Genomic DNA, 23,833 nt, shown 5'->3' on the forward strand with positions numbered 1-23,833 from the left:
TCACTGGTAATCCGGTTTCCTGGAAGTCTCCAGGACACCACATACATCCCACCCTTATTTTTTCTGCTAATATCTATGATCCTTTTATCCTGGGGTTTTCGTTATAATACACTGGCGATGAAGGGAGGGGGTGGAGTTTTTAACCTGTTTTTCCTGTCCAATCAGAAGGATGGTGTCATGGAGACTTCCAGGAAACCGGATTACCGGTGAGTGTAATACTCTTTTCCCGGATCTGATATTTACAATTTGTATCAAAGATCAAAAGAGAAAGTAGCTCCTCTTATGACTGCATGCGCAGACCGGAGTCGGCGTTAATACATCTCTATGGAAATTAATGCTGGATCCGGCAAGTGCGAGTTCTGGGATTCTGGCCAAAAAAAAACACATGCAGCAAGCTGAGGTATTTTGTCGGTCAAATACTGTACAAAGGATGGACCTGAAGACATCCTGATGCATACTGAACAGATTGCAGTCCATTCAGAATGCATTAGGACAAAACTGATGTGTTTCTCTCCCAATTAGGGAAAAAATTTTTTTTTTTTTTTTTTACCCAAAACAATTAGAATGCAATACTAAAAACTTCCCAGAGGTGTCCATAGCCTTCAACTCAAAAACAGAATCAAAATCCGTAGATAGAATATTAAACTTTAATCATTTAGTGCAAGATACAAGTCAGTAACTCTATACTGTCTTAGTTTTCTCTTAAGTTGAAGATAGTTGAATAAATTCAAGTCTCATTAACATGTTACACGAGCATTATTTTAAAAGGATTAACAGAAACTGGTACTGTACTTTAGTGGTCAAAGTTTACAGTTCTACAGGATTAATGCTTAAATTGTAACTGTCAACAAAACGCAACCTAAATCATTAGTACAGGCGAGTACAAGAAAAGCAAATGCTTTTCCCCCTCTAGCAGCTCATTCTTCACCCATGTGCCGTAGACTATGGAAAGCATGTAATCTGATCCTTCAGAGAGCCGACAGCTGTCTTTTAAAGAACATTAGTTTAGGAGGGAGGGGGAGAAAGCTGCATTTTTCCCTGCTGTTTTGTCAAGTTTGCATTATACAAACTTTGTTTAAGTGACCATTTAAACAATAAGTCAAAATAAACATTTATATCAGTTTCTGTTAGTTGGCATTTCCTTTATTCAGTCTCAGCAGGGGGACAAAAACAAGGCAAATTTGTGCAAGATTGTTATTTGTACAAAAAAAAGTAAAGAACTTAGGCAGTAGAAAGAAGTCACAATTTTAAACACTACAGCGAGGAAGAAGCTTGTCATGAGATTGGCTTTATATTACATGATGCATTTTGTAAAACTTAAAATTTAATAACATCCAACAAAAATTTCCTATTAAAATCACTAAGGAACAAATATGTACATCAAGTTATTACTTTTTTTCTTCACACACTAAACATTCTCCCTATACTCAAGTTAAGGACCTGGTCTGGAAAAAAATATTTTTTTTTGCATGATCCAGTCCATCATTCCTGTTGATTTAGGCACACCGCTTTAGTTCCACACATGACGCTTGCAATGCTCAATAGCCTGAAAAAAGATAATATGCATTTTAGATAGAGAGATTGCAGTTGCAAAGAAAGTTCATACTACATAGACTGGTGGATATTGCACAACTTTGATATGACAATAAGAAAACTGATGCATCCCATGATCAAGATGGTCACTAAAAACATGCAGAATTAAATGAGTTGTTCAGCCTTTAAGTGGGTTTTCCAATTTATTTTTTTAACTCCTGACCTAACCTCTGGATAGGTCCTCAGTATCTGATCAGTGGGGAACTGCCCATCAGCTGTTTAATACCACTAGAGCTCACAGTAGTGGCTTCAACTAGGCCATATGTTGTCATGTTCATGGGTCACATGGCCTAGGCGCCTTCTCAAACATCTGACTGGCAGGAGTCCTGGCTTGAGACCTTCAAAGTGATGGCCTATCCTAGGGATTTGTCATCACTAGCTGATCTGCAGTCGCTGGAAGTTAGCGCCGGAGCACTGTCAACATTGTAGTGGACAGTGCTCGTAACTGTAGTGTTGCTCCTATTCACTTAAATGGGAGCAGTGCTGCAGTGACAGTGCTGTGAAATTCCTATGCCGAATACTGGTGACAGACGCAGAAGAACTTATCAGTGGGGGAGCTGGGTGTCAGGTTCCCACTGATCAGCTAGTGATGGCCTATCCTGAGCATAGGCCTCCACTTTAAAAAAAGGCTGGATAACCCTTTTAATGAAAGCCCCAGTAACCCGAAGGATTGAAAAACACTGTATAATTCTGATCTACTGCAGATTTGACAATTAACTTACATTGCAACTTCCTGCAGTTTCCAAATCCTTGCACCAGTAACTTGGCCCCCACATACATTTTTCACTTCCCAAAAGTGGTTTCCGGGCAGCAAGACAGAGAGTCAACTTCTGTTTGACAAGTAAAAAAAATGAGTTGTAATCGTTTGTCTTAAGGGGTATTCCCATTTCTAACATGTATATACCAGTATATTAGTTACCCCACAGGAGTCTACCCTTCTAAGGGAATTGCAGATCATATCCAAAGCTTACCTCACAGACAAACTTTGGGTCCAGGGATTGCAGAATTAGTTCAATAAATAGAGGTTCGTAGGCAAGGACAAGAGCATCGCACTAAAGAAAAATCAGAGAACATTAAGCAGTCCATCATATCTAGAAACATCACACACTTGGATTAAAGAGTGACCCTGCAGCTCAAAGCAAAAAATGCCTAATATATCACATCTAGTGCCCTGGTACTGGAGCATTTAAATGGCTGCTACAGTCCCCTGCTTCTGTGGTCTCAGATAGGCAGCGGTGTGTAAAGGTTGGTTCTGACCACAGCATCTTGAACGCACAGGACTGGAGCTACTGCTGTAGGTCAGCTGTGTACGGAGGTCTTCACTCCTGATCCCCCTCCCAGGGCACATCCACCGTACAGGTGTAAATCTTAGAGGTTACCGTAGATTTTGACTCTTAATAGGGGGATTGCTTTAAGACGTTAAATTGTTTCTACGCTGCTAAAACCTTGAATTGTGTTACCCTACGTCCCAATGGTCATGAAACTGCATTTAGTCATAGGAATGAAGCACAGAATGAGCGAGACTGACCGCAGGGGCTATGATCAGCTCAGGAGCATCCTTTAAAGTGGCTGTGTAGTGACATAGCACTGAGGAGAAGTCATCCATATTACGCCAGATCATAGCCTATTTATTCAAAAGCTTGGGAAATGGGTATAAAAACCACCAAGTTGCTGACTGCACGAAAGCAGTAGTCACTACATCTCAACCACCTAGCTTTAATACAGCTGAAGACTGTCCTTTCCTCTGAGAAGACCCAATCAGAATTTTGGAATAAAGCATACAGCATTATATATAGATCATTCAAGTGGCTGTGCCAAGGAAGGGTAAACCCAGCCATACAACAGATGGCTGAAGAAACAGCCCCGTTTCCCACTTGCGTTGCGACTTTCTAGTTTTGAGATCCAGCAGAGGAGCTCAAAAGATCAGTTTTGTCCCCATTCCTTGTTAATGGTTACAAAACTGATCAGGAAGCATTCCGTTCCTTTTGTTATGTTTTTCTGACCAGACTCAAACACGCTGCAAGATGAGGTTTTGAGTCCGGTCTGCAAAATGGAACAAACCAGATCTGGCATGAAAATCAATGGTGCCGGATTTTAAAAAGACTGGATCTGGTTTGTTCAGTTTAGATTTACTACAACTGGATCCATCCAAATCGGATGCATTAAGTGGCACAGATCAGTTTAATTCTGGTCTTGAGATCCCCTGCCAGATCTCAAAACCAGAAAGACACTACGCAAGTGTGAACCAGGCCTCTGTCTACCCCGAGGAATCGGAAAAAGGCGAGTTCCACTATCATGCAATCAAACATATCCGCTCCTTACTGGCTGCCCACATACAGGCAGCCATGGTCACCAGCGTTATGGTATGGGATTATGTTTTACTCAAACGTGGCAGATTTATTGCAGAAACTTCTGTGATGGAAAGTCAGTTCATCTGAACAGGTCAGTTTTGCCAGGAAGGGCTTAGATTTCTGCAAGACCCATTCGGGCGATTGGGACAGTTGCAAAAAGAAACCTGCCAAGTGTGACTTAATCCTCATTTGGATACAGTATAAAGCCTCTTTCACATGGCCATAGTGCTCCCATGGCTGTTGTGTGGGCTGCATATGGCAGTTCTGCAATACATGAGTCATCGGCCGTGTGCATTCTGCATCACAGATGCAGACCCATTCACTTGAATGGGTCTGCAAATCCAGAGATGCGGAACGGAAGCATAGAACCCCACAGAAGCCCTACGGAGTACTTCCGTGGGGTTCCGACCCGTGCTTCCGTTCCGCAAAAAAAGTTGAATGGGCCTGGATTCGTCCGGGCCGCCGCAAGCTGCCCGTGCATTGGGACTGCAAATTGTGGTCCCCAATTCATGGAACAGAACCATAATTGCCGTGTGAAAGAGGCCTAAGGGAGGGAAGGAGCACTAGTGATTGTTAAAGTTGTACTCTGGTTATAACAAGTTACCTATCCACAGGATAAGGGAATAACCATCAGATCAGTGGAGGTCCTACTGCTGGGACCCCCAGTGATCACACCAGGGAAGCTGGTCGGAAATGCATGCCACCGCTCCATTCATTTCTATGGAAGTGCTTGAGATATCCGCTATCCTGTGGGATAACTTTTTATTACAAACAGTAATAAGCCATATCCTGCATGACCGTGGGTTAAATCTGAATCAAGTGTATGGGTGGTAATTTTATTTCCTGGTCAGAGTTTAAAATGGATGGTAAAATTTAAGCATAGTGAGGTGTTATCTTTAAGTCTGTAGTTGGCCCAACATCTTGAAGGGAAGAGTTAGTTTTCTGTAAATTAAAACTAGATAGTGACTTTTAATTCTATTTATATTATTATAGGGGCTGCCGTCTCTCATTGAGAGATGTTTTACGGCAGCCCCATGGTCCACAGGGGACCTAATTGACTTCTCTGCACAGGTCAGATCATGCCTAGAAAACCCTCCCATAGGTGAGGAGGCAGTAGGAGCTGTGACAGTCAGTTATCGGGAACAGTGGATACCGTGTTATGTATATACGCAATATCTGTCATTCTAATCCTGTATGTGATAATGAGATGACTGCTGAAGTGATCTGTACAGACAATAAGAAGTGGCACTTAATAAGTTTAGTGGTCAGTGTGAAGACTGCAGCAATTTAAGATAGCTTGTGATGTGGAGTATTAAACATAGCAGCACCAAAATAGGTTTAACCATAAACCTGATATCAATAGGTTATTTTATGACACCTTCCCTTAAACCTAAGGCCTGTACAGTCAGACATCTGCCGTAGAAGTCATGTGACCAGAAACTATCAGTAATACTAGTCACTCATCCAGCACAATGTAGTAGTAATGGTCACCTCGTCACACATGCTGTCTGGCAGGAAACTGCACACCACTTTCAGAGCAGCCTTAATTTTCTCTTCAGTGACATTGCTCTTCAGCATCTTGTCCATGTAGTTAATCATCATCTTGCATACTTCACAGTAGCCACCAGACTGAATCTGTTCTGGACTGAGTTTAACTGGGAAAAAAAATAATTAAATAAAAATTAACACAAAAATTAAAACTACTATAATGTCATGACAATTCTGCACAGATAACATAAGCCGCCTCATAGTTGATGACTGAAAAACGAGGCAAGACAACCCCTTTAACCTGGTTCTGTCAATCAAGTGGGGAGGGGCGCCTGGGAACACAGCACAAAAGTGGCTAGGGCCTGCCCTCTGCATTTGAAGGGGTTGTCTCACTTCAGCAAGTGGCATTTATCATGTAGAGAAAGTTAATAAAAGGCACTTACTAATGTATTGCGATTGTCCATTTTGCCTCCTTTGCTGGCTTCATTCATATTTCTGGTCACAGGTGCATATCCATAAAGCGAGCAAACAGAAAAGCTAACAGTATGGCAACACAACATTTCATACAAACAATAGAACTGAGAAAAGGGGCTCATTCTACATTAAAGTGCTATTATACCTACTATAAAAATGGAAAAATAGAAGCTCTGTGTGCACATTTTTGATCAAACGTGTTTTGGGCTCATCCATCAGGCGTCAAGGTGGCTTCCACAGATGGGTACCTAACACTAAGGATGAGTTCACACAAGCGGATGCCGTGCGTGGCATCCGCTCCGTGAAAGAGTGCCAAGACCCGATGCAGACTGCAGAGGCACGGAGCATTAACATGACTGATAAATGCTCCGTGCCTCTCTGTGATCTCTTTACTACGAAATCAGTGACAACTGTGATTTTGTAGTAAAGAGATCACAGAGGCACGGAGCATTTATCAGTCATGTTAATGCTCAGTGCCTCTGCAGTCTGCATCGGGTCTTGGCTGTCATTCACGGAGCGGATGTCACGCACGGCATCCGCTCGTGTGAACTCAGCCTAACAGAACTGCCTCTCTTGGACTTAACCAAGCTTACAATATTCAGGGCAGTGTAGGAACCAGCTACATTATACTCTGCTCAGAAGGCAGATGGCAGCAGCCTTTTAGACTGAGCAATGCCCTTTAATATATAGTGGTAGGTTGTGGTGGCTCACGAGAAAGTAGTTAAGGTATGGTGCTGCAAGCTCATAAAGAGGGAATCACCCCACCCTCTCTTAAAGGCAAATTTAGTAATAGGAAAATGAGCGAGCACTCATACACTTGGCAACCAGAGTGACATGTGCAGAAAATATTTATTAAATCCCCATAAAATACAAGCAATAAAATTTATAAGAACAATGTAGCAATAATATACAACATTACAATCACATATATTGTGGTAGATATGATCGATACTATATTCAATAAAAATATATTAGAAAGAAATATTTGATAAATTGAATGGTGGAAAATTCAATGTTGAAATATTCGATAGAATATTCGATACCACTCAATAGTGTCGATAAATGCAATAATATATATCACACCAAAAAACTTCAAGTATATGCTGTTATTTGGGAAAGAGGTATTATCTTCTAGCGCTCTATCCCAATTTGACCACTGAGGAAGGGAGAGTGAATCTACCCGTAACCCGTATGGTGAAACAAGTGATGTACCTGCATTGAAAAGCCTCCGATAATACTGTATGGCCATACAGAAGAAAATCTCTACAGTAAAGGATTAACTATTCTTATCGTCGAAAGCTGCACCAAAGGAAATTGCGGAACAGAGTGGCAACTCCCGCGATCTTTGGAACTCCCGCAAAATTTAAACCAGCTTGCTGTATGGAGCGACTGAATAAGCCGGCAAATATTTAAAGCTCCATTGAAGCAATAGGGAGACAGCAGACGCTAGACGGTAAGCCAAACATCGATTTAAAGTTTTTTCCAATCCAAAGCTCATATCGAGCTTAAAAGGATATGCTATAAGAGACTTTTCACATTATCAGGATTCCTGTGGACACTTTATGAACATATTGCGCTCCCAGTGAATACACCTACAACATTTTCAGTGACATTCAGTTTCCCAAATTGGGATAGAGCGCTAGAAGATAATACCCCCTCTTTCCCAAATAACAGCATATACTTGAAGTTTCTTGGTGTGATATATATTATTGAATTTATCGACACTATTGAGTGGTATCGAATATTCTATTGAATATTTCAACATTGAATTTTCTACCATTCAATTTATCGAATATTTCTATCGAATATATTTTTATCGAATATAGTATCGATCATATCTACCACAATATATGTGACTAATGTTGTATATTGCTACATTGTTCTTATAAATGTTACTTGTATTTTATGGGGATTTAATAAATATTTTCTGCACATGTCAATTTGGTTGCCAAGTGTATGAGTGCTCGCTCATTTTCCTATTACTACATTTGCCCTTTAATATATACACTACAAGAAAATTTAGACTAGCACATTTGAGGGTAGCGGCCTCTTAAACTGAGCAGCGCCCATCTGCCTGGGGCTTCTGAACAAAGTAAATGTAGCTGGTTCCTACAATGCCCTGAATATTGTAGGCTTAGGCAAGTCCAAGAGAGGCAGTATAGTGTTAGGTACCCGTCTGCGGAAACCACCTTGACGCCTGGTAGATGGACCCGACACGTTTCATCAAATATGTGTGCAAAGAGCTTCTATTTTCTTTTTTCATTTATAGCAGGTATAATACCACTTTAATTTAGAAGGATCCCCATTTCTCAGGTGTATTGTTTGTATGCAAAATGTTATGCTACCATACTGTTCTTCGCTTTTCATATTTCCACATTATACACTGCTTGTTTTGTGGCTACTCATGGTTACGACCACCCTGCAATCCAAGAAAAGGCGGTGGCCTCTGGTAGCCGGGACTGTGGGAGCTTACAAAGACTGGTGCATTTCCCCCCCCCCCCCCCCCTCTCGTGTGCAAGCACAACAGCTACTGCTGGTTGTAACCACGGAAACAAGCCGTGTGTAATGTGACAAATGAATCCAGCCAAAGGAGGCAATAGGCATTAGTGAGAGTGAGTCACACACAGACCCTCCAATGTAAGGTCCAGGTGCTAGATCCTCAATCTCAGTATATCCACAGTGTAGAAGTAGAATTTTTTTTTTTTTTTACACCAGTCATGCTCCACTTACTACAAAAACCATAAAATAGCTTCTTACTCATCTGAGGTTGTCGGACAGCGCAAAGTCCAATCGCTTGACAGATTTGTTCTGGTGTAATCTCTTGCTCCAAAAGTTCAATAATAGCCGAGCTGTATGTATCAATAAAGTCTTTGCATTGCTGGCGATATTTGACAGGAATAATGTAGCAGACCTTCTCAAGAGCTTCCTGTATCTGCTCCTACAATGGAAAGAAGGAGAAAAGTTTCATTTTGTGAACCATACATGAGATTAGGGCTGCACGATCTATCGAAAAAAATAATCGAATCGCGATAATCACCAAATGCGATATGGCCGAACCGAAAAATGCTGCGATTATATATAAAGGGGCCCGTGCACATAACTGGCTTTGTGTGTAAAGTATTTTACTACTCTCTGAAACAAGCTCTCTCTCCTACTGATAAAATGGCCAGCCTCTGTACTCACTTTCACTATGAATGTACTGCAGCGAGCGGGCCAGCGCACGTGACTGACGTCACTTAATAACGCTCCTGCTTCCTGAATTAAGTGGGAGGAGCGTTACTAAGTGGCAACAGTCACGCGCCAGTCAGCCAGCTCGCTGCAGTACATTCATAGTGAAAGCGAGTACAGAGGCTGGCCATTTTATCAATAGGAGAGAGCTTGTTTCAGACAGTAGTAAAATACTTTACACACAAAGCCAGTTATGTGTGCAGTTTAGGACACATGAGGGGACACATAGGGCCATGAAGGGGACCAGCATAAGATGCTATGTGTGTCATAGCACAGATCCCCCACATAACAGTGCATCATCCACAGATCCCCATAACTATGTCATACCCAGCCGAGTCAGCGGCTCATATGGGAAAATCCAAGCAAATAGACCTCTAGCACAATTCCCTTAAAATATCGCATCGCATATAGTCATCGCAATTTGTAGGGCCCTAATCGCAATCGCACAAAACTCCCATATCGTGCAGCCCTACTTGAGATTCTCTTTAAAGCAGCCTCATGGAGTGGGACCACCAAACATGAGGCTCAACGCTGTCCACACATTGCGGGACAAAAGCAGTGTAGTACTGTACTAACAAAGTGCATGAGATTACACAGCTTTGAGTTTGTGTGGAAATTGACCAGTCGTGCACATTTCCAGATTCCGAAGCATGTCAATGTTTGTGGTTTTAGCTGCGGATTCCACACTTCTAATGAAGGGTGAGATTTGTGCCAAAACCACATGAAATCCACAATTCGAAATGGATTCTGGTGCAGAAATGCACATATATACCTAAGGAAATGTGTGATCTTATGCACAGTCATCTGAACTCATGTGCAGGTGGCCTTATACTTTTGTCTGTAGGTTCTGCACCTTGTTCATTATACTGATGCAAAACACCTTCCATGTGACAGTGTCCTTACCCTTCACCTTAATGCATACAGAAAGTGTCGGTATTTTCTGGAGTGTAAAAGTTCAGATATTTTCTTCAAACAGATAATTTACTCTACACAATAGGATTTCCCTTAAAAAGGGAACTTACCAACTTTATGCTACCCTCACTGAGGGAATCATAGAATAGTGACCAACAAGCTTGCTGTGGGTCCCTCATGAAATAAAATTAAGCGGATGCCGAGAACCAGCATTCTAATCGCTGTAGTCTGGGCCTTGAGAAAAAGTCACGTCTTCCTCAGAAGAGTCAGCTCCTCATCTAGACACCTAACCACGATGACAGTTTTCTCCTAGGGAGAGAACTAAAGGAGAAGACTGTCAATTATCAGGTGGGTGGGCAGGGAGAGCAGAAGCTCATGAATAACCGAGACCCTTTTCCAGACCTGCGATTATTATAATGCTTGTTCTTACAAGCCACTTTAACTCATGAGTGACAGACCACCAAAATCAGCATGTCCATCACTGGTCTATGATTCCCTCAGCATGAAGTTAATGACAGGGTAGACACCCACAGTTGATCTGCGGTAATATTGCATTTCCACTGCACTTTGGCTGCTATGTGCGTCTCTTCCTCAGATTTAAAGAGTTTTATTAAGTTCTAAAGGGATAGGCATAAAAATATGGTCCCCTTCCACACTGCATATTGTGACAAGTGCACAATACGCCTTCAGGCCCCTTCACTTATGTTGCAGCCTTCATAAGTTTAATTTTAGCACATCATTCTGCACTCAATATCGCATAATAACAGTAGAAATAATGTTCAAAATTAAGAAAAAAAGTAAAGTCTTGCATTGACAAGTATTCAGGCCCTATGCTCAGTATTTAGTTGAAGCCCCTTTGGCAGCGATTACTCTGGCTCGGCCACTCTGACAGAAGTCTAAGCCACTCCTGTGTGCTTTGTCACTGGTTAAAAAGTGGACCTTTAGCCCATTCTGAGTGCTAGGGATCAGGTTTCCATTAAGAGCATCTGTACTTTAGTCACTGGGAGGGAAACTCAATGTAGCAGTCTCCCCGTCACAGCTGGTGAAATACACAACCACAGCATGATGTTACCACCACCATGCTTCACTGTAAAGATGGTATTGGGCAGTAGATGAGCAGTGCCCATTTCCTCTAAATATTATGCTTAGAATGGAGGCCAAAAAGTTCAATCTTAGTTTCATCAGACCAGAGAATCTTGCATCTCAGTCCTGAGTGGGCTTTCATGTGAGGAAAGTGTTCTTTCTGGCCACTCCCAATCCCAGATTGGTAGAATGCTGCACAGATAGGAGAAACTTCCAGATTGCCAATCTGCACGCAGGATGTTTGGAGCTCAGCCACTCACCTCGTACTAAAGCCCTTCTCCACCAAGTAATTAGTTTGGTGGAGCAGCTATCTCTAGTAGGGTTGTTGCGGGTATCGAAATTTCGATAACCAATCGATACTTTTGTCCCGGTATCGATACGATACCGGGATTTCCGTTTTTTCGATACTGGGCTGCGCTTCTGCGCAGTCTAGTATCTCTGAACATGAGCGCGCTGCTATCGGCGCGCTCATGTTCTCTCTCAGCAGCACGGGGAGAAGGAAGCTGTCCTCCCTCCCCCTGTGCTGCTGCCGCTGCCACCAATGAGAAGAGAGGGGCGGAGGAGGGGCGGCAATGAGAAGAGAGGGGCGGAGGAGGGGCGGCAATGAGAAGAGAGGGGGTGGAGGAGGGGCGGCAATGAGAAGAGAGGGGCGGAGGAGGGGCGGGCGCACTGCGCCACCAATGATAGGATTACTATCGGAGCGATGGGAGGAGACATCAGCTTCACTAGTGGGCGTTCCTTCTTCCTGCGCTGCGATTGGACAACGCTACAGCCAGGGAGAAGGAACGCCCACTAGTGAAGCTGATGTCTCCTCCCATCGCTCCGATAGTAATCAGCAGCATGTGGAGCAGGAGAGGAGACAGTAATGGGGCACTGCGGGCGAACGGAGCGGCGCCCAGGACTAAATGGTGAGTGCTGAGACATCGCTGGGCGCCGCTCTGTGTGGCCTAATAGTGAAAGTCTGGACTCATATACAGTAGTCTTTAACACATACAGGAGGCGGGTGCCGGCAGCAGAATCGCATTGCCGGCACCCTGCCCCTGACAGGGAGCTGCGATCAGCGGCAGTTAACTGCCGCTGATCTGCTAGTACCCGCCTCCTGTATAAAGGGGTAAAATCATTGGTGGTGCAGTGCGCCCCCCCCCCCCCCTCAATCCCCCCATCCCATTAAAATCATTGGTGGCACAGTGCGCCGGCCCCTCTCAGCCCTCCAGTATTAAAATCATTGGTGGCAGTGGCCACAGGGACCTCTCCACTCCCCCTCATTGGTGGTGCAGTGGCAGCTTCTGATCGGAGCCCCAGCTGTGTAAGCCTGGGGCTCCGATCGGTTACCATGGCAGCCAGGAAGCCCTGGTTGCCATGGTAACATCCCTGATGCTGTGTGCACAAAGCACAGAGCAGCAGGGACAGTGTGGAGTCCTATTCACCCTGATAGAGATCTATCAGGGTGAATAGGAAAAGGGATGAAAGATCCCAGGTTCTAGCCCCTAAGGGGGGAAATAGTTATTAAATAAAAAGTGAAAAAAAAACAAAACACTAAAATATGAAGTATAAATCACCCCCCTTTTCCCAATTTCACATATAAAATATATAAATAAACATATTACATCGCCACGTCAGAAAAGTCCAAACTATTAAAATATAAAAAAAAAATCTAGGTGGTGAATGCCGGAACAGAAAAAATAAAATAAAAACTGCGCGATTCGCCATTTTTAAAAATGAGGAATGCACGTGGCTTTTTTTGTTTATTTTTTTCGCGTGGTATCGAATGGTATCGAGTATCGCAATACTTTTTCATGGTATCGAAACCGAATCAAAAATTTGGTATCGCAACAACTCTAATCTCTAGGAAGAGTCCAGGTTGTGCCAAACTTATATTTTATAGCTGTGGAGGTGCTCTTGGGAACTTTTAGTGCAGCAGAAGACTTTGGACTTTCCCTCCACACAATCTTGGTTGAGCTCTACAGGATATTTCCTCCTCGTGGCTTGTTTTTTGCTCTGACATACATTGTCAGTTGAAAAACCTTAAAGACAGGGATGTGTCTTCCCAAAGCATATCCAACCAATGGAATTTACCAGATGTGGACTTCAAATCAAGGTGTAGAAACATCTCAAAGATGATCAAGAGAAATAGGAGGCCACCAGAGCTAAAGTTCAAGTGTTATAAAGGGTCTTAATTATATCCATGTGATTTTTTTCCTTTTCAATAAATTAGCAAAAAAACCTCTGAAATTCTCGTTTCACTTTCTCATTATGGGGTATTCAGTGCAGATTAACAGGGATTTTATATTTTTTAAGTTTTACCACAAGGCTGCAAAATAAAGTGTTAAAGTGAAATTGTCTGAACATTTTCAAAACGTATTGCACTAATAAGAAAAGGCTGAAGGATACCTTTGAAGAATTCTTCTCTAGAAGGCTTTCAAGTTTTGTCACTACCACCTGGCACACGTCACAGACTGGGTTTAAACCCACAGGCTTCTCTGCAATCTTAAGAGTAAGAAAACTCAAGTTTAGATTCATGCTTCTTTGAAGATATCTTGCCGTTTATGTAAGCTTCCCAATTCTGTTAATATGAAGCTTACTTTGACAGCAGGCTGAAGTTTTGCTGCAGGAACAACTTTTGCAGGTACGATTTCCAGGATTGGGGTGGACTTTTCCTGCGCACACAGACCTGCTGAAGAACAGATCTGCTGGGCGGGCTGAAAAGGAGGACACATAATAGAAATATACAGTTCTATTTCTTTAAAAGTAGTGCTACAGTTTCACCCAATTCTTATAAAGGGTAAATTCTTCTGGCAGAGGAACAGGCTGCTGAAAGACAATATCCTGCATAGCCAGATACAACCTTACCCCGCTGGGGCCCATGGACTAGGAGGAGACTCTGCTGGGATCTGGCATGTTTCCAGCATTAATTTGTCTGGTCAAATCTTGGTACTAAATGCCAGAAACCGGTTGGATCCCCATCAAGCCAGTCAATGGGGGCCACCGGCCTTTTCCGGCTATGCCAGATACAATGACTTCCAACAGGCTGTTCCTCTGCCGGAAGAAGTTACTGTTAAGGAAACCATTCACATAAGGCTAGTTTCACACTAACTCCAGTTCCCCACAAAGAACAAACTAGTAACAATTTATGGGCCACCACTGCAACAGCCTGATATGTACTGCGAGAAAAGGATGTCTATACAGTTAGATGATCTCTCTCCCCTCCCCCTCCATTTAAAGTGAATGGGATTAAATCACCAAGCATATACAGGTTTGCAACAAACGCACCACATAAAACTGGAACACAATTGCATAAAGGGGATAGTAGAAAAGGTACATTCCATCATGGCGGCACAGAACTGCATTCATTTACCAGGGGTTTAGGCTAGAGACAAGCCTGAAGTGAGGTCTGCTATATATGTGGCTGTTACAGGTGGCATGATGTGAAAGATGTGAACTGCGGATACTGATGAATATAGCAGTTAAATAGGGCACATTATGTTAAAGCCAGTTGAACCGCAGGTTTCAGATCCAACATGTGTGTGTAAATAGATAGATATAGAGAGAATATATCTATCTATCTATCTATCTCTCTATCTCTATCTGCTACTGGGCAAAAACCATTTGTCCTATACCAAAGCGAGTGTGCAAATTACAAATCCGAAGTCAGAATTGTTGGAACATGTCACAAAATGTTGCTATGCATAAGTATGCCTAAATGAATTAAGCACTTAGAAAGCATTGAATAATTTTGAACAGAACGAGTTTTACTCCAACAATTACCTGATCTACAAAGTTTGTGTAGTCTTGACATGTCTTGCACTTCTGCTCCGGTAACAGCGTTCCCCAGCTGAGATTGGGGAACCTGTTAGTGATCCAATAGGCTGAATCCTCAAGCAGGCTTCAGTGCCTATTAGATGACTATACCAATACAGGCCACTAGGTGGCAACATTGTATTGGTATAGTGCAAATTAAGTGTTCAATGAGGTCTATATAGACATCAATGAACACAATAGGCAATCTAATGATTGGCAGTTAGTCACCTAAGGTGACTTAAAGTAAAAAATGTTTGCAAATCTAAAAAAATAAAAAAAAGTGTATTTAAACATTATGGGCATGGCCGCATGCAAAAGTGCACATATGGAAAATTGGGGGGGGATCCCACACCTTTATCAGAATTGCATTTTTCCCCAATTCTACACCATTTGGAACTTTTTTCCTGCTTCCTACTACATGGTACTCAACTGTAAATAGTGCCACTAAAAAGTACAACTTGTCCCGCAAAAAATAAGCCCTCATAAGGCTATGTGATTGAAAAAAAAAAACGAAAATGCAAAAAATGAAAATCCCAGGATCCTTAAGGGGTTAAAAATCCTAGACGTGTCAGGCAAATTCCTGAGTTCATATTTGAATCAGCACACTCATTTTAATATAAATTACATGTTTCTCAGTAGCAAAATAATTGTTGTGGTGTAATATGTGGGCAGTGACGTTACAGCACAAAGGATTGGGTGTTCTCCTCAAAGATACCAGCTTTAACTGCTGTATTTAGGCAATAAGTTCATGTGAACTGGTGATTGTGGGTAAGAGCTAAGTAACAGCATTTGGGTGTATTACAGCCTGATAGTAGACCTTAATATGCATACACAAAACAAATAGAAAACTGCAGTAAAAACTTGATACTTTAAGAACTCGCCACTCATGGAGCCTGACCCGTGTGCAGCATGCTACATATAGCAGGAGGAGCTGAGCAGACTCCGTTTTGTGGGAAAAGATTCAGCGAGACTTGTATGGACTCCTTTACATATTTCCTTGTAACCGCTTCCAGTTACCGAGGCAGTCCACCCACAATGAAAAGAGCTTTAACCCTTCCCAATGTCAGGTCTTTAAATCCATAGATGCTGGGTGCCTGCCATTTCATACAGCAGCTAATGTCTGATCTGTGGTAATGCCAACCACGCACATTTAACCCCTCAGATGCTGTGGTCTGGGATATAGCAATTTCTGTACAGAATAAAGCAAATTCCATTATTCTGTAGAAGTTGCAATCTGGGGAGCTAACAAAGTAAAGTTATGGCTCTGGGAAGGCAGAGGCAAAAAAAGAAAAAAAAAACAAAGCTAAAAACAGAAAATTCACAGCATTAGAAAAAAAGTTTGAATTAATTGACAAGTTACAAGAAGTCTTTTCCTACAAAACTATCAATCTGCTCAGTGTCTTTAGCATACTGTCTGCAGACTATGTTCAATGTGACCAGCTCCCTTTAAGATGGGGGGGAAAAAAAACATAACCCAAGGACTTGGAAATAAATCCACAGAATGGGTTTAATCTTAGTACAGAGACTGACACTTAAACACCTACTGACAGATTAAGTTAAGAGTGCCCCACTGGGGCACTCGTAACTGTTAAAGAACATGGGTTCTGTCTCGTTTGAGTAGAGCAGAGGTTGAGCAGTCTATGGGAGTACATCGCTCAGTTCCAGACTCTTAATGAGGAGAATGCTGGTCCACCACTCCATTCAAGCAGACGCCCTGTCCTGGATAGGTGATCAATCTGTGCACTACCCCTTTCAGACACTTCAATGTTTAGTCAAATTAATAAAAACCAAATCTATTGTACACATTTTAAAAGTTAGATATTCAAAAACCACACAAGTTGTTTTAGTCTTGGGGCCCATTTTTTAGTGTGCAGTTTGTAATATGCACAGTAAAAGTTACTATGAAGCATTGCACATACCTGATCCTGATCAGTTATAGAAAGAAAAAAGGACCAGCACCAAAGAGAAAGGAAATATCAGATATATGGACGTTTCAGTTATAACACAAATTTATACAGAAGAGTATAGTGGAGGTAAAACAGGGCACTCAATACAAATACACATCTCATTAGAAACCACAAGTGGGTATGTGCAACAAAAAGGGGACCCGTCAGATTTCACAATACAAACTATACATTATGAAATGGATCTTGTAGGCCTGCTGAGGATGGTCTCTATCTGCACATACCAAAAAGGGCTATGGAACTCCAAATATACAGAAAATGTATATATTCTCTAATTTAAAATACAAATTGTTAAAAAGGAAAAAAGGCAAGCTATATGTTCAGTTAGATCACAAAATAGGCACACAGGTATGTCAAATATCTATGATATTGCATTAGCAGTGTAGCTGGTGGTTATGGTCTTCTGTCATCACTAAATATATAAAATATCTGACAGAAGACTATAACCACCATGCATAAACTGCACTAGTAATCCAAATATATAATCTGTACAGCAGCACTGCAGATGCATTCAATATGCCAAAGAGCGCACACACACAATGTCCCTGCCGCACATGTGATGACAAATGGGAGCATGTCCGGATAGAGCAGAGCGTGTGTCAGATCACAACCCGATGGAAACACAGGAGATCCATCTTAAAGGGGCATTACATCACATAATGCAAGATTACTCAGACCTATTAATAACCTAGCAGGATCACCAGTCTCCATTAAAAACAAATCCCACAATTACCAAGACTGGTGATCCTGCTAGGCTATTTTTGATGTAATGACCCTTTTAAGAGATCTCCTGTGTTTCCATCAGGTTGCGATCTGACGCACATGCTGTCCGGTTCTATCTGGACGTGCTCCCATGTGTCACTTGCGCAGCAGGAAAGCACTACTGAAGGACCCAGTTGGCCAACATGGCTGCCTCGTGCCCATATAGGTGGAAGTGCAGGCGATTTACTTATGCACCCCCTATATACACACACACCCTGTATTTCTTATCTTACCTCCAGATGAAGCCTTGAGGGTGAAACACGTGTCGAGGTATCTGTGCGTGGGGTGGCATTCCAGGCCATAAGTGAACTATGTCACAGGGTATGTTTGATTAGGATATCTGTTTTATTTATTTATTAACTCTTTGGCATATTGAAAGCATCTGCAGTGCTGCTGTACGGATTATATATTTGGAATACTAGTGCAGTTCATGCATGGTGGTTAGTCTAAATTTTCTTGTAGAAGACAAACAATCATGGTCACAAATGCATATCCTTCGAGCAAGCATATAGAGAACTAATAAAAGCATTGCCGCACAACATTTCAAATGCAAACAATAGAACTGAGAAATGAGGGGGGGGGGGGTCATTCAAAATTAATGTGGTATTATACCTACTAGATAAGAAAAAAAATAAAAATAGAAACTTTGCGCACATTTTTTGATCAAACATGTGTCGGGCCCATCTACCAGGCGTCAAAGTGGCTTCTGTCATCACATCTTTTATATAATTTTTGGTTATTTTCATTTGTCCAGCAACACTGCCAATGCAATATTTGACATACCTGTGTGCCTATGGTGCCATCTAACAACTGAACATATTTTATGTTCTTTTGTGATTCATTGGCGATTTTGCATCTCATCATCTTAGTAATATGCTCAGTAGCGCCATTTACATCTTCTATCTTGAAGACACAGACCACTATACTTGGGAAAATGCCCTTTGCAATGCTCATCTCCCAACTTGCCTTTCTTTTGAACATTTATATTTAATAATGATTGTTATATTTTTTTGTATATTTGGAGTCCCATTAGCTATTTTTTTGTTATGTGCAGATCTTTTTTCTAAGGGTTTTTTGATGCTGTGCGATTGAACGGTGAGGTTTTTGTCTCCATCTGCCCGATGCATGGGGAATGTAATAGTTAGCAATCAGATGCTTACCTGATGAATGAGCTAAACGCTCATCACTCTGCTGCCAGCAAACAATGATTCTGTATGGGGACGAGCGATGGTATTAGCGATCACTGCTCGCCATACTGTGGAGGAGATCACTGTATTCAAGTGTAGCAGTCTCCTTGACTGACTAGCAGGCAATTACACGGAAGGAACATTTGCATCCCAGCAACTGAGCAGTGTAAAGGGGTCTTCTAGGCTTGGAGGCAGAGACTGGGTTTAGATTGTGAATGTACTCACTGGACTTGTATCATAGCAACTCTGGTATAGATTTTTTAGAGTAATTACACCAGCCTCATCAGGTCTAAGAAATCTATTTAATAATGTATGCAGTCTGCATTGTGAAATCTGGTGACAAACCCCAAACCTAGTTTTTACAGATTATGCTGTAGTTTGGCACACAGGTTCATATGAAAGTTAAAGCAGCCCTTTTAATGAACGCATAATTTGCTCTATTAGGTAGGATGGAGGATCCGCTGCTCAGGCTCCCCCCTCAAATAGACAGAGCCACCCTGTAGGAGGTTCCTGCTATATCTACCACTACAGTCCACACTGATTGCATGGAAAAATACATTACATTCCATCCAGCAGATATAAGGGGAATGCATAGCCAGACCCTAAACATTCCCACTGCCGGCTGTAAAGAAGCCACACAAACCTCTTCCGATAACCAAGTTGACAACCCCTTTAATTTGTTTAGTGGTTTTCTTTAGCAAACCCATGCTGTGTATCCCACCAAAGCTTGTATGAGATTTATTACTGATAATACACAGATAATGATCTTACCATTTGGATTATCATTTGTATTGCTAGGTCCGCATACTGATTAATATAGGTCTTGCACTGAGAAAAAACAAAAACAATGCATTTAGTTTTCTTCATCTTCTAGAAAGAATATCTAGCAGTTTATAAAATGAAAATCTAAGCTCTGGCAGACTTCATTAATAGGGTTGTCCAACGAAAAACAGTTTTCAAACCAGCACCTGGAGCTGAAGACTTTATAATTGCATGAAATTAAAGATTTAGCATATCCACCGAGTTATTCAATAATTATATATATGTGTATAGCACCACCTGCTGTTTTTTTTTTTCTTATCTTTGACCTGCTCACTGAGAAGGCCGCACATGCTCAGTTTCATCCTTCAATTACCTCCTGAGCTGTGATAGGGAGAGCTGAGACACGCCCCCTACGCTGTAGCAGACAAGACACTCCCCTTGAGCTCTCAGCTTGATATAAATCTAGCAGAGCAATGAATGTGGAGATCTCTGGATCCATGTGAGGTACAGCGCTGGCTCTAGCTTTGTCATGTATGATATTTTTCTGGTAATCAGTTTTTACATTAATCCCTTTAAGTACCTTGTTTTTAACCAAGACAAAGCAATTACATCAGAATAAAGCAAGGTATTTTAACAATTACTTGAGATTTTTTTTCGGGAATACACCAGTATATCCAAGTCATTTTACTTTGGCCTCTAGTCTAATGCTAGAACATACACACTGCACCTTGTTGCTCCATGCATAAGCTTAGCCATAAAGAGATACTAAAGCATCTTACCATTTCACTCAAACCCCCTCCAAGCTGGTCACATTGTTTCAGAGCATTCTCAATCAGCAGTTTGGAGAAAGAGGAGTTTGTTTTAAGCAGTTCCTGGACATCGTTAAAAAGCTGAAGGCAATCTTTGCACACATCACCATTCTGGAAGAGTAAGGCAAGAAAAGTTTATTCAATGTTTCAAGCAGGTGCATTTAATCTTAAACACATTGGGCCAGATTTATCATGACTGACAGCTCACTGCACTTTAACATATGGCTAAAGTCACTTTTAGCCAAGTCAGATTTATGATCGGCCCTTTAAGACTGTAATAAATGTGGTTTGACGGTAGCAGTTTATCCGTCAGTAAGCAGCTTTACAAAAGTCGCACATCTTAACGAAAAAGTCACACGTTTTTATGAAAAAGTCACATGTTCTATTAAAAAGTCTCATAAGATAAGCCTGGTCCTCACTGGAGTGAAATTGCGACTTTTTAAATAGTCCCAATAGTAAATCTGTCTAGAGATTCATTTACATAAGAAAACACGCCCACTTTCAGAAAACTGGCGAGCATAGTGCAGAGCAGAAAAAAAGTCGCAAATTTGTGCGCAGTTTTAGCGTTTGGGACTTTCACTCCATTATTCTGACCTGAGCTAATGATAAATCTGGCCCATTGTTCCTCAGTGGGACAGGCAGTGTGCAGGCTGCCTTCGGCACTGCCATGAACACGTCTTAAACGCGATACAGCAAGGAAAAGGAGGCGGAGTTGTGGCATGAATGTGATGTAAGAGGCGTGTCTGGGCTCCTTCCTGCGAGAGTGACGCCCCTCTCTGGCTCATTTGCATACCAAATAAACTGGATTTAATAGATAAGGGCTCTTTCACACCTGCGTTATTGTCTTCCGGCATAGAGTTCCGTCGTCGGGGCTCTATGCCGGAAGAATCCTGATCAGGATTATCCTAATGCATTCTGAATGGAGAGAAATCCGTTCAGGATGCATCAGGATGTCTTCAGTTCCGGTACGGAACGTTTGTTGGCCGGAGAAAATACCGCAGCATGCTGCGCTTTTTGCTCCGGCCAAAAATCCGGAACACTTGCCGCAAGGCCGGATCCGGAATTAATGCCCATTGGAAGGCATTGATCCGGATCCGGCCTTAAGCTAAACGTCGTTTCGGCGCATTGCCGGAGCCGACATTTAGCTTTTTCTGAATGGTTACCATGGCTGCCGGGACGGTAAAGTCCTGACAGCCATGGTAAGTGTAGCGGGGAGCGGGGGAGCAGTGTACTTACCGTCCGTGCGGCTCCCCGGGCGCTCCAGAGTGACGTCAGGGCGCCCCAAGCGCATGGATCACGTGATCGCATGGATCACGTCATCCATGCGCATGGGGCGCTCTGACGTCATTCTGGAGCGCCCCGGGAGCCGCACGGACTGTAAGTATACCGCTCCCCCGCTCCCCACTACTACTATGGCAACCAGGACTTTAATAGCGTCCTGGGTGCCATAGTAACACTGAAAGCATTTGGAAGACGGTTCCGTCTTCAAATGCTTTCAGTACACTTGCGTTTTTCCGGATCCGGAGTGTAATTCCGGCAAGTGGAGTACACGCCGGATCCGGACAACGCAAGTGTGAAAGAGGCCTAAAACATCTATTGCTGAAAAGACACATCTGGAAATAAGGTACTAAGTGCTATTAGGCCATGGCTTTACTTCAATAGCAATCATCTTGGTGACAGATTTCCTTTAAGTGAGAGGACTCAAATGTTATTCAGGCAGATCATTTTGTTTTAAAATCATGAAGGGTTAAGGGGGTACTCTGGTTACAAAGTTTTTTTGCAGAATGATCTGTAGTTCTTGCCGATACTAATTTGGAGTGTGACTTTTTGATCACATTTTATTACATTGAGTAAGTAGTGATGGGGGGGGGGGGGCATTTTGTAAAAATTGGCCATTTTGACATGGTTTTGTAGCTTGTGTTTGAGGCTACAAGACTCACTATTTTTTTTATTCTGTACCATAATGTGTCCTACAGATCCATGATGGTACTAGAATTGCTCATTTCTTATGTTGGCCTGTCATCTGCTGGCCAAAATACGAATTGCAGCTCCAATACCCTGGGTCTATTCAAAGAAACCCAGCATATTGAAACCAATTACTGGCAAGAAGCCCAGAAGTGAGCACTTCAAGGTTTTTGAAATTTTAGATGCTGTGATAACACCTGATCAGGGCCATGGCATCTAAAGACTTTAATGACATTAATGCTTGTCGTGGTCTTTAGCGGCAGGTCTCTGCTGTTTACCCATTGCCACATGTACAGCACTGGTAACAAATGGGCTAAAGGGATTTTTATGGACTTTGATATTGATGACCGATCTTTAGTACTTGATCAGTGGATTTCTGACACCCCCAATTAATCAGCCCTCAGAAACCATAAGGTGTATAGTTTCCTGTGGTGGCAGCGGCAGAGTAATGTAGCTCAGCTTCCATTTAAGTGAATAGGAGCTGCAGAATACATGTACCGAGTAAGACAATGGATAGCTCCAACGCCTGCCCAAACAGCAAATCAGTGGAGGTGCTGGTGTCAGACATCTAATATTCAGAATCTATATCTAAGTGCTTTAAACATTTGCATATAGTGTCTACAGGATTGTATTTTAGAAGACAGTAAAGCCAAGATAAGTGATCAATTATCTTCTGCTTCGAGGCCAGTACTGAAAACCAATAGTAGATTTGTTACCTTAGGTTCCTCGTGGGTTTTGTCCTGGGGATTCAGAAGAAGAGGAAGGTTTGCCATATATGGGTAAACCACTTTGGAGAGATCTACCTCTGGGATTTCATTGGTAAGTAGCTGTTGGGGTCGCTTTAGGCTTGCCAAGTGTTGCTGCAGAGAACTGCAAAGGCCCATAGCACAGCAGGCTACTGATGGATTTGACTTAAAGAGAAACATAAGACATTGTTAACATGGCAAATCAGAGTTTTTTTTCAACTGGAACATTAGAAAACGTTGTGGCAAGTATAAAATTATGCCCTATTCACAGGATCGGTGTGGGTCTGACCACAACAGGGATCCTTTGTCCATGTATCAATGGAGTAGAAGACTGAACATGCTCACTGCAGCACCATTCATTGCGTATTGAGATCACCAAGAACGCAGCCACAGTGGACATGTTGCTCCATGCATACGACCCTTACACTCATTTTAGACATCTACGTCCCTCCAGTATAAACCCATCAAGGAGAACCGAGTAAGACATTTAACAAATATAAAATATTGAACTGAAAAACATTTAAGTTACCAGTTCACTCTCAATGATATTCAGGATAACAGGGTAGTATTCAGCAACTAGTTCCTTGCATTGGGAAGTCAATGAAGGGTCCGGAATCAATTCACAAGCCTTATTCAAGTACGCCAGGATTTCATTCTGCAATTATTAAAATTGATATATTATGCATTTAGAATATAGATACATTAATATAA

General features: G+C 42.1%; 1 protein-coding gene and 1 long non-coding RNA gene across 3 annotated transcripts in view; one reads left to right on the forward strand and one right to left on the reverse strand.

Annotated features, from left to right (window-relative positions):
* Positions 1–633: 633 nt before the first annotated feature.
* Positions 634–23,833, reverse strand: part of LOC121005105 (prosaposin) — a 39,727-nt gene continuing 16,527 nt past the window's right edge. Inside the window, exons 4-15 of one of the 2 annotated variants that reach the window (XM_040437663.1) lie at positions 23,652–23,777; positions 23,093–23,287; positions 20,382–20,522; positions 19,612–19,668; positions 16,847–16,852; positions 13,712–13,828; positions 13,521–13,616; positions 8,664–8,844; positions 5,436–5,599; positions 2,565–2,645; positions 2,316–2,423; positions 634–1,546 (exon numbers count right to left, since the gene is read on the reverse strand). In XM_040437663.1, coding sequence (XP_040293597.1) covers positions 1,511–1,546; positions 2,316–2,423; positions 2,565–2,645; positions 5,436–5,599; positions 8,664–8,844; positions 13,521–13,616; positions 13,712–13,828; positions 16,847–16,852; positions 19,612–19,668; positions 20,382–20,522; positions 23,093–23,287; positions 23,652–23,777 — 1,308 coding nt within the window. In that variant the 3' untranslated portion in view covers positions 634–1,510. The remainder of the gene's footprint in view (positions 1,547–2,315; positions 2,424–2,564; positions 2,646–5,435; positions 5,600–8,663; positions 8,845–13,520; positions 13,617–13,711; positions 13,829–16,846; positions 16,853–19,611; positions 19,669–20,381; positions 20,523–23,092; positions 23,288–23,651; positions 23,778–23,833) is intronic. The other variant, XM_040437664.1, reaches the window with a different exon arrangement.
* Positions 1,558–22,506, forward strand: LOC121005106. The gene is made up of 4 exons (XR_005779870.1): positions 1,558–2,092; positions 17,989–17,995; positions 20,072–20,081; positions 22,494–22,506. It is a non-coding gene; the product is annotated as an uncharacterized LOC121005106 (long non-coding RNA).

This window comes from Bufo bufo, chromosome 6 (assembly GCF_905171765.1).
Source record: "Bufo bufo chromosome 6, aBufBuf1.1, whole genome shotgun sequence".
Classification (NCBI taxonomy): domain Eukaryota; kingdom Metazoa; phylum Chordata; class Amphibia; order Anura; family Bufonidae; genus Bufo; species Bufo bufo.